This window comes from Tursiops truncatus, chromosome 1, assembly GCF_011762595.2.
Source record: "Tursiops truncatus isolate mTurTru1 chromosome 1, mTurTru1.mat.Y, whole genome shotgun sequence".
In the NCBI taxonomy this organism is placed as follows: domain Eukaryota; kingdom Metazoa; phylum Chordata; class Mammalia; order Artiodactyla; family Delphinidae; genus Tursiops; species Tursiops truncatus.
Window position 1 is genome coordinate 183,293,654 of NC_047034.1, and position 10,409 is coordinate 183,304,062.

Genomic DNA, 10,409 nt, shown 5'->3' on the forward strand with positions numbered 1-10,409 from the left:
CCCCCCACCCCAAGCTCCCCCTCACCCAGTCTTGCTTTCCCATCATCCTCACACAGGTTCTTTCACTGGTCCTGGTGAAAGTTTCGGATAACTGTTCAGCAACGGATAACTAGATAACTCAGATGCTGTCGCAGCTGAGGCGAGAGCAACACTGCTGTCAGCTGACGTAAAAACCACCAGAAGCTGGCGGTCACTAATCCCGAGAGCGCCTGATACAACAGATGAGGAAACGGAGGGTCAAACCCCTGGATGGCTCCCCGCTGTTGGCAGGATAAAGTCCAAGCCCCTTCCCATGGACCCCGGGGCATCCCAACCTGGCTCCTTTCCTCCCAAACCTGGGGGAACTCATGCCTCTTGCAACTTTGTAGCTGCTGTGGCTTTGTAGAAACATCGAATTAAACGTTTACAGCTACCTTCTCTCTCCTTTCTGGACTCAGCTCTGAAGGCGAGAACTTTGGGAATCTGGCGTTAATACCTGTACCCCAAGACCTGGACTCAGTAAAGGCTAGAGAGTAATTGACCGCGCCGGCGGCCACAAATTAACTCAGGGAAACAGCATCTCGTTGCTGCTGTGTGTGGGCTAGGGGACAACTTACTAGCGCGTGCGCCCATCCTTTCAGGTCGGGGGCCTCGGAAAACTCCGACAGCTCCATTCAAGCCCTGGACCACATGCCCGAAGGACGCAATCCAGGCCGAAGGAGAGCCGCCCCCCGGCCCCGCCGCGCGGGTCCTGGGGGCAGGGGACGTCCCGCCTGGCCCTGCCCACGCGGGGTCGCCCCCGGGGCCCCCAAGCCCCCCTCAGCACCCGCCGGACCCCTAAGGAGCCTGGGGCTGCGGTGGGAACCTAGAGAGCTCCCGGGTCTTTGCACGGACTGCACGGCCGGACCGGGGCGGTTAGCCCATAAAACACGCCCGGGGCTGGCACCTCCGACTAGTGCTTCCGGGTCGTGGCCGAGACCGCGGTCTAGCCCGGCGCCGCAGGGCCTCCTGGGTAACAAGCCCGCTCCCGCCCGCGCCGGGTTCCGGCGTCCGCCGCGCCGCTGACGGACAGGCGGCTAAGCCAATCGCAGCAAGGGAGCGCCGGGTGGCCTGCCGGTCGAACCAATGGCACGCGGCAGGGCGGGGCGGGGCGGTCGCGGCCGTAGTGCGTCTCGGGGAGCCGCCCTGTCGGGAAAGAGCCCAAGAGGGAGTCGGCGGCGCAAAATGGCGACGGCGACTGCGACGGCCGGGGCCGGGGCTCCGGGACCGGCGGCCCCCGCGGCAGCGGCCGGCACGCCGGCCTCCGGGGGCGCAGCTCCGGGGTCGCAGGGGGTGCTAATTGGGGACCGGCTGTACTCCGGGGTGCTCATCACTCTGGAGAACTGCCTCCTGCCGGACGACAAGCTCCGCTTCACGCCGTCCATGTCGAGTGGCCTCGACACTGACACGGAGACCGACCTCCGCGTGGTGGGCTGCGAGCTCATCCAGGCGGCCGGCATCCTGCTCCGCCTGCCGCAGGTGAGGGAGCGGCCGCGAGCCTCGGGCCGAGGTAACCGCCGCGCTGGCGCCGGGAAGGCTGCCGGCCCCTTTGTTGGCGGGGGGGCCTTATCCGGAGCCCACTCCGTGTCCCCGCCCGGCACCCGGGCGCAGCGCCGATCCCCTCTTCGGACCCCGACCCCGCTCCTTATTCTCACCTGGCCCCGGGCCCACCGGCCGACCCAGGCCCAGGGAGTCCCCGCTGCCGCCCACCGGAGGTGATGAGGGAGGCGAGGCAGCAGGACGCGAAGAACCTTTGTGGACGCGGAAGCATTTTAGTTTTTGACTTTTTGTTAGGAGTCTCGTGAAACCTAATAATTTAACTTTGAGGGCTTTGAATTGGGTTTTGAAAAGGATGGAACCTTTCTCTTGTGCAGGTTGCCATGGCTACCGGGCAGGTGTTGTTCCAGCGGTTCTTCTACACCAAGTCCTTTGTGAAGCATTCCATGGAGGTGAGGCTTCCTCCCGTCTTTCTTTCCCTCAGAAACGTGTTGACAGGAAACCTGGGTTTGTTGCGTTGCCCGTTGCTCAGAGGAACGAGTACTTGTCTCCCAATTGCAGCGCTGTACTTGGGGGGTTGGGAAGCCCCCTGTACTGCAGAGGGTTTTTTTCCAAGTGGCCTTTTTCTCAGGGTGCACGGCTCTTAACCGCCGTTCTTCAGCTGTTGGAGACTGTCGTCCTTGGAACAAACATCTCTGTGTTGCATCGCTTACGTTTCAGCACGTGTCAATGGCCTGTGTTCACTTGGCCTCCAAGATAGAAGAGGCTCCAAGACGGATACGGGACGTCATCAACGTGTTTCATCGCCTTCGACACCTGAGAGAGAAAAAGTGAGTTTTTATCAGACCTGTCGTATGTATCTGTCTCTGTTTTCACGGTTATTCCGTTACATTAACGTTTCTGAAACAAGGTTTAGGGGGTGAGGTTTTAAACCTGTGCCCAGGAGGAGGCGTGGCGCCTGTGGCGGGGGTGGGGGGGTGTACCCAACAGATGCTGTTTAATCAGTGAAGGAACCGCAGTCAGGAGGACAGGGCGCTGTGGCTGTAGTTTGGCTGTGGCCTTCGTTTCGTGGTTTGCCCACGTCAGCCTGAATGCTCTAGAACTGGATTCTCAACCTCAGCACTGTTTGCGTTTTGGGCTGGATGATTCTTTGCTGTGGGGACCGTCCTGTGCGTCGCAGGATATTTAGAAGCATCCTTGGCCCAGGCTTTCCAACGCTCCAGCTAATGGAGGGCCTTTTTAAAATGCAGCCTTGGCTGTTTAAATGCCATGCTTCTGTTGGTGTTTTGGTTTCCCCTTCATCCTCAATACACCTGCTTGTATCTTGAGGCGGATGGACGGCATGTAGTCCTTGGGCCATGAGATCGTGAGACCCTCCGCTCTGTTCAGGCGGCGTTTATCATCCGTAAAGAAAACAGGGAGAGGGTCATTGAGGCGGGGTGAGTAGGTCAGCGCTGGGGTTTGAGGAAAACTGTGGTTTTGTTAGTTACAGGAAGCAAACTTCCTGACTCTGTATCGTGTTTAGATTGTCACTGTTTGGGGGTAACCCGTGGGATTTGATAGGCTTTGTTTTATTTGAGCCTTATGCAGATCGTGTGCTTTGTATTTGTAGAAAACCTGTGCCTCTACTGTTGGATCAAGATTATGTTAACTTAAAGAATCAAATTATCAAGGCAGAAAGGCGAGTTCTCAAAGAGTTGGGTTTCTGCGTCCATGTGAAGCACCCTCACAAGGTGGGTATGAGGCCCAGCTGCCACATGAGTCCACCAGAGTCATTGCTTCATTCTCACCTAGATTGGAAACTGAAAAGGATTAAATGTGTTCCTCATTTGGTTTTCCAGTTTTTATCTATAATTGGAAAATAACTGTTTTCTTATTAGTCTTCTTGTATCATGTTTATCTTAATAGTATGTTTCTAAAAGTTTTGGAAATTGCATCTTTTAAGTTTGAGCTTTCAAAAATGGTGATGAACTTGTAAAAATGAAATCTGTCAGTTTACTTTTTCTTTCTCAACAGCTGTTTTTCTAAAGCTGCTTTAGTAATAACTTTATTTTCTTATATTGGGGAATTGGAAGAATTCTGAACCCTTTATTTGGAGATGAACGAAAGCTATTTTGCACTGTGTATCAGTTGAGCATACGATACCATGTATATCTTCTATGTTACACTCAAACGTGAAGAGTGCTATTTTCATCTCTGTTTCCATCCTTTTTTTACTCGGGGTTTCCTCATATCTTCTCTTGGTATTAGTTCAGAATCTCGGTAGATTACTCACCACACGTTTAAGAGCTTTTTCTTCATTTGCTGAAAGTATTTTCACACCACGTTTTGTATACGTTGGTGACTGGGGTACAGCAATGTTCAGGGCAGGCTAATCTCACTGGTGGAAAGTGTGTCGAAGACGAGAATGAGCATCAGCCCTGTTCCGGCCGAGACAGACTTGAGTGCAGCTAGGTTCTCACGCGCGTTCGTGGCACCTGGCTGCAGAAGCAGGGAGCGGGCGCGTCGGCAAGAGCTCCCCTCCAGCTGAGCTGTGCACGGGGCGTGCGACCGGGAGCCACCCCTGGGATCTAGGACGAGGCCCTTATTTGCTGCATGGATGCCCTCAAGATCTGAATTCTGGGTTCTCAAGGTGCTTGATAATAATTGCCTGACCCATATCTTCCAGATAATCGTTATGTACCTTCAGGTGTTAGAGTGTGAGCGTAACCGACACCTGGTCCAGACCTCATGGTGAGTTGGCCTTCCTTGTTTTATGAGACCAGCCAGGGCAGTGCAGGAGTTTGTTGATTTGAGGCACTTGGGCAGTGGGTAGTCGGTCCCATGACTTGGTTGTGGGCTGGAGTTGTCTGAGTGCCCAGGGTTCCTGCCATGTAAATTCCAGCCAGACTCCCCAGATATCAGGCACTGGTGGAACGGTAAGGTGGCCCATACCCGCCCTGCCCCTGGAGGAGAGCAGTCACTGGGCTGCCCTTTGGGGGCTATGGACTTGGCACGTAGGGGTCTTTCCCTCAGCTGCCAGTGTGGACTTAGAGGTTCACGGTAATGTGGACTTAGAGGTTCACGGTACCGTGAACTTGCTTCTGACTGCCTCGGTCAAGGGAATCCTATGGGAGGAAGAGGGGGTGTAAAGCCTTCCTACAATCTGGGGACTGATTTTAACAATGCATTTGCTAGAAGTGAAGCCTGAAGTAACAGTTCAGAGCTGGGTGCTTTCCCACAGAGTGAAGTGTGTAAGGGTCATATTTTTGCTGCCTGAATTGTCTGGTGCTGTGCTGTGTCTAATGGAGAACCTATTTTGACTTTTCTTTTCTGTACTCTTTCAATCAAAGGGTAGCCTCTGAGGGTAAGTGACTAAGACTTCTCCTCTCCTGTCCAAGCGCTTCGGTGCAGGGACAGCGGCCGTCCTCAGCCAATCCAGTGCAGGCTCTCCGCCGAAGGCTGGCTCTAGATGGTGGTATGCGCACGATAGTCTAGTGCTGGCCCACTGCTGCTGTGGTTCTCTGACGATTGTGCTTCTTGTTAATCCTCTGTCGTGCTTGGTAATTGTATTGATTAGAGTTGATAACTGTCTTGACATGAATTTTGTCCATTTGAAACTGCTCTACCTGTGCAATAAAGATGCAGTACCTTTCTCTTTAAAAAAAATGGGAAGCTGTGAAAACTGGCTGGTGGGAGTTCAGACAAGTGTGGGATGGTGTTTTTATTTCTGAAAGTCCTAGAGTTGCTCTTTCAGCACTAAGTGTTGACACAGTCTAGTAAAAGGTGTGCATCTTTAAATCATTCCATGGACACTTTTTATATTGTGACTTATTTCAAAAATAGCACTTAAGTTTAAGTATATGTTTTGAGGACTTCATTTGTATTTTTTTAGGACCTAAGAGTAAACGGTTTAATAATATTATCACTATCTGAATGCTAAAGTTTTTCTTATTAGAACCAAAAAAGTTACTGACGGTTATGTTTATCAAATGTTTGAACCGTTTACTTGCAACTCTCGGGACATGTGGCCTTGGCTCCATCACACAGGCTTTTCCTTGGTCCCCTCTGGGTGCCTGGAGCAAGAGCTTCAGAGCCAGGTGCTGCTAGTGGGCAGACGGAGAATTTATCACTGAGGAATTTCTCCGTGAGTTTGTAGGTCACCTTCTCCAGGATTTTAGGCAGAGATAACCAGGGTGGGGGGTGCATCAGTCAGACCCCAGCACGACTTGGCTCCCCTCTGGATGGAGCCTGGTACCATGGGGGGATGTTACGAGCACTAAATACGTGACCTGTGCAACTGTTTTCTTGTGAAATTAGTCTTTTGTTTTTGCAATGTTGATAAAGTTAAGGTGAGATCTGATTTTTGGTCTATTAAATCTTAGAGAAATATATCTAAATGAAAATGTTGAAAATGTAGCCAATGTCAAAACTCTTTAATTTTTTTAAAAATGCAAATGTTTTGTATTTTTATATCTTCTAAAATGTGATAAAGTTTTTTAAATGTCCTGATTGTGATGAAACTTGTAGTATTGTGATGCTTTTATGTGATTTTATGAATGTTCATTTTAAGACTCCTTGTTGAAATGGGACAGTTTGGAAACGGTTCTTTGATAAGCCTGAGAAGAGGATTTCCCTTGGGGCACTGAGCCCTCTGCATGATGTTCCCATACACCCAAGCGCGTTTTCCCCCCTTTTCAAGTGGACTCCCCGTGTGGAAGAAGCCACGCCGTGAGCACCTCTCCCCGGAAAAGGAGTGCAAGAGGACGACTTGTCTCAGAAAGGCCCTCGCAGGCTTTGTGCTGAGCCCGTTCATTTGAGTTTGCATGTTTCTCTGCACCATGGATTTTGAGCATTTAGGTTTCCTTAATCAGATACGTTGAACTGCCACAGTAGACATCTTTCTGAGGCACTGTGTTTTGCATGAGAGCAGGCCAAAGGTTGAGAGGGAAAAGTAAAGTTAAAGTCGGTTCTCTTTCATAGCAACACATATTGTCTGACATTCAGCCAGCTTTAAAAAATTTTTTCAGTTATTTCCCTGTCTTCCTGTCGTGTATTCAGAAGAAGCAGCTAGAACGTTTCTCCATGAACTTGTGAGATTCACAGGACTGTCTAGCTCTAAGTCCTGGCAGTAGACTTACTTAGTGGAGCAGTGACTTGACTTAGACAGTGCAGACAGGTGGTGTGGGCATTGCCACGGGCGTTGCAATTCTTCCTGCATCTGCTTTTCAGGAACTACATGAATGACAGCCTTCGCACAGACGTTTTTGTGAGGTTCCAGCCTGAGAGCATCGCCTGTGCCTGCATCTATCTTGCTGCCCGGACACTGGAGGTCAGTGCTGGGCCACCCCGGGGGATTCACCGACCCCAGTGAACTTCTACATACTGTGCTTCAAATTATGCTCATTGGAGCCAGTAAAAAGCCTACTTGCCGGTGACCGGCAGGCTTGTGTTTATTGCCCGGAGAATCTTGGCGGCAATGAAAAAAAAGTATAACGGTGATTACTTTTTTGTGTTTACAGATCCCTTTGCCCAATCGTCCCCATTGGTTTCTTTTGTTTGGAGCAACTGAAGAAGAAATTCAAGAAATCTGCTTAAAAATTCTGCAGCTATATACTCGGAAAAAGGTTTTGTGTCTTTTCACGTCACGTGTTCCTCTGTGTTTGACTGGAAGCATCTGGTCTGAATCCTGCACTCTGGCTTTTCTAGGTTGACCTGACCCACCTGGAAGGTGAAGTGGAGAAGCGCAGGTACGCCCTTGACGAGGCAAAGGCACAAGCCAAGGGCCTGTTGCCTGGCGGCACCCAGGTGCTGGACAGCACGTCGCGGTTCTCACCTGCCCCCAAGCCGGGTGAGCGTCAGGGCACACGTGTGCTCCTCTCAGGGGTGGCCCTCCCCTCCCGATTTCTCTTAGAATCACGTCTACGGCTAGTCTGAGCACTCTGGGGGGCTCCTAGGACGTCTGTGCTTCTGTTTTCAGTAGGAAGGGGTATGGACAGGCTCCTGAAATGGCTGTTCACCCAGTCTAGCCAAATAGTTTGTCTTTAATGAAAATCTCATAAATCTGGAGCAGTAGATCATGTTGTCATATTCTAGAGTTAGGTGTGACGCCTTTCCCCGGTCCTGGAGGAGCGGGACGGGTGACCTTCCTGCGTCTGGTGGTTCCAAGCCCGGCGGGGAGCAGGGAGTCACGGTCAGCAGCGGCAGTCCTGCGGGAGAGGCCCCACCTTGCTTGGCTGACCCGTTTCTCAGCAGAACAGCTGTCGGGTTGTAACTTCTCATACTTGATTCTAGCGGAATCCCCCAAGGAAGGCCAAGGAGACAAACCTTCCCCACTCTCTGTGAAGAATGCCCGGAGGAAAGTGGAGGGCGTGAAGAGAGCCAAGGCCGACAGCCCGGTGAACGGGTGAGTGTCCGCGTGCCCCAACGGGCCGCTGGGGTTGGCTGCAAAGACGTGGGGTCTGAAACTCTGCTCTCCGCCCTGTTCTCAGCTTGCCGAGGGGGCGAGGGGCTCGAAGTCGGAGTGGGAGTCACGAGCAGAGTTATTCCAGGTCCCCGTCGCCATCCGCTTCTCCTAAGAGAAGGTGTGTGCCGCTCGGGGCGCTTGGGGCTGCACCTGGCAGGGTGGGTGTCTTCCCTGGGAGGTGGTGTGGCCTCTCCTCAGGACAGTTGCTCCTGACCCAGAGGTGGGCGGGGTGGGCGGTCATCCACCCAGTGGTCTCCTTCACAGGAAAAGCGACAGCGGCTCTACATCTGGCGGGTCCAAGTCACAGAGCCGCTCACGGAGCCGGAGTGACTCCCCACCCAGACAGGCCCATCGGGGCGCTCCCTACAAAGGCTCCAAAGTAAGGAGCTACCGGAGGTCCAAGGACTGCAAGTACTCTGCCCAGAAGCCACACAAGTCTCAGAGCCGGAGCTCCTCCCGCTCTCGGAGCCGCTCACGGGAACGGGCGGATAATTCTGGAAAATACAAGAAGAAAAGTCATTACTGTAGAGACCAGCGACGGGAGCGTTCTCGCTCTTACGAGCGAGCGGGCCATCGCTATGAGCGGGACCACCCCGGGCACAGCAGGCACCGGAGGTGAGGGCAGGCTCCCTGAAGGTCTGCCCTTCGGCCCTCGGCATGCCCACCTCGGCCACTGGCCCTGGGGCGTGACTCTTTCTGGAAATGGTTGTTGACTCGGGACTGTGTGATGAATTTGGAGATGGAATGGAGAGGCCAGCAAGCCGCCCTTTAGTGTGGCCCGGGCCCAGCTCACCCCGCCCGCCTCAGCAGCAGCCCTGCTGGTTGCAAAGGCGGGGTGCGCACGTCCCAGTGGCGTGGCTTGGTGCTACGACAGGCTGTCTCTTCACTTCCATACCGATACTCAATTACGTTAAACCAAGAAAATGACTTTTCGAACCTTTGCCTATATTAGGTTGTACTTATGTACGTATTTTGCAATGTTTCACTATGAGAAAATGGCCTTAACAGCCCCTCACTCTGTCCACGTTGTAAATAAACATGTTTAATACAAGTTAAAGCTATACGAAAACTCAGAACTTGAATTCTGTCAGCTTAAAACTTGTGTAGAGAATTCTGATTTTTAAAATGTGAAGGTATTTAGATCTGTGTTGAAAGTCGTATATTTTTATCTGTGCAATGCTGAGTGCAGGCCACCAGCTCCTAAATAGAGAAGTTTCCTATATATGCATTTTATGTGGTTAAATAAACACAATTCTCTCTACTCAGGATATTTGGAACGTTAAAGGGTTTGTGGTTTGTCAACGTGCTTGCTTGCTCCCGTGCACAGCTGGCAGTACCTGTTCTACTGGTACGTCTGTGCTGCCGTCTCTCATCTCATTAAAGCGTTGGGTTTTGTATTGAGTTTTTGTGCACCTGCTCTTCTGTGAGGGTTTGTGAGGAGTCTGAGCTGTCTGCTGCTGGTGGGGTAGAGGGAGGGTTTGAAAAGAACATAATGGTCTGGAGTTCCCTAGTGCCTGAGGGACATTGGTTTGTAATGCGCTTTCGTCAGGTTTTGTCAGGCTGGCAGCAGCCAGGAACAAGGACCCCAGAGGAGCATCACCCCGGTGGGGTCCTCCGTCAGAGTGGGTGGCGGGCGAGTAGACAGGTTGGTGGTGAAGGTGAGCAGGATGGGTGTGGGGCCTGTCTCTGGGTGCTGCGTGTGCTCTGTGCAGATCGAGGGCTGTTGGGCCTGTCCTGTGCCCCGTGTTGGCTCTCCCCAGACCAGCACTGCTGTGTGGGTGGGAGGCGTGGCCTTCCTGGAGCCAGTGGGCCTGGAGAAAGGTGCTTGAAGTCAGTACAGCCAAGGTGTGAAAGCGGCAGGGTCAGTGCCCAGGGTGCAGGTGGCTCACTCTTATGATCAAACCACAAAAGCCTGGGGAGGCCGTGCAGCTGGAGGGAGGGGTGGGCTGCAGGACGTGTTCAGAGACCTTCCGACCTGGGAACCGGAAGCAGTCCCTTGGGCAGAAGGGTGTCCTCTGGTGACTCAGTTACAGAGCTGGGCCGGGAGCCTACGGTTTCTGCCTTCCTACTGGCCTATCGTCCACTCCCCGCTTAGCCAGGTTGGGGCCTGGGGGTGTCCAGGCCTGGCCATTTCCTGCCTAAGACTCACTGGAAGCAAGCAAGCCTCCCAGTAGAGCCAATGAGACTCCCCACATCCCAGTGCCAGCAGGAGCCCCCGCACGTCCATTCTTGAGATCCTGCCATCCTAGCCAACCTCAGCGAGGACAACGGAGCCTTTCTGGCCTAGATGGGTGAAGTGGTGCCCTCGGAGCCCCCTACCCTGAGGAGCAACGCTGGGTCTTAGCCAAACACCATGCTCCACGGAGGCTTCTTTTGGTTTTCGGACAAAAACTTCCCATGGGCACAGGATGGGAGCTTGTTTGCTTTGAGGAAGGAAAAAGCTCCACCT

The 10,409-nt window shown here is 52.8% G+C and overlaps 1 protein-coding gene across 6 annotated transcripts; it reads left to right on the forward strand.

Moving 5' to 3' along the window:
* Positions 1 to 1,158: 1,158 nt before the first annotated feature.
* CCNL2 (cyclin L2) lies at positions 1,159 to 9,361 on the forward strand. Of its 6 annotated transcripts, XM_073797666.1 has the most exons (12): positions 1,163 to 1,528; positions 1,893 to 1,967; positions 2,147 to 2,345; positions 3,128 to 3,248; positions 4,184 to 4,248; positions 6,727 to 6,826; positions 7,017 to 7,121; positions 7,204 to 7,345; positions 7,591 to 7,687; positions 7,789 to 7,900; positions 7,986 to 8,078; positions 8,225 to 8,364. In XM_073797666.1, exons 1-11 carry the CDS (start codon positions 1,204 to 1,206, stop codon positions 8,070 to 8,072), a joined length of 1,428 nt encoding a protein of 475 aa, XP_073653767.1. In that variant the 5' UTR covers positions 1,163 to 1,203; the 3' UTR covers positions 8,073 to 8,078; positions 8,225 to 8,364. The 6 variants fall into 6 exon arrangements, with proteins under 6 accessions (XP_073653774.1, XP_019797868.1, XP_073653768.1 ...); XM_073797673.1 differs by lacking the exon at positions 7,986 to 8,078 and having other exon boundaries at positions 1,159 to 1,528; positions 8,225 to 8,489; XM_073797667.1 differs by lacking the exon at positions 8,225 to 8,364 and having other exon boundaries at positions 1,161 to 1,528; positions 7,986 to 8,079.
* The last annotated feature ends 1,048 nt before the right edge of the window (positions 9,362 to 10,409 follow it).

Coding starts and splice junctions, on each gene's coding strand:
- CCNL2 (XM_019942306.3), top strand. CDS start 1,204: ATGGCGACGGCGACTGCGACGGCCGGGGCCGGGGCTCCGGGACCGGCG. Junction 6,827..7,016: donor TTGCTGCCCGGACACTGGAG/GTCAGTGCTGGG, acceptor TTGTGTTTACAG/ATCCCTTTGCCCAATCGTCC. Junction 7,122..7,203: donor AGCTATATACTCGGAAAAAG/GTTTTGTGTCTT, acceptor TGGCTTTTCTAG/GTTGACCTGACCCACCTGGA.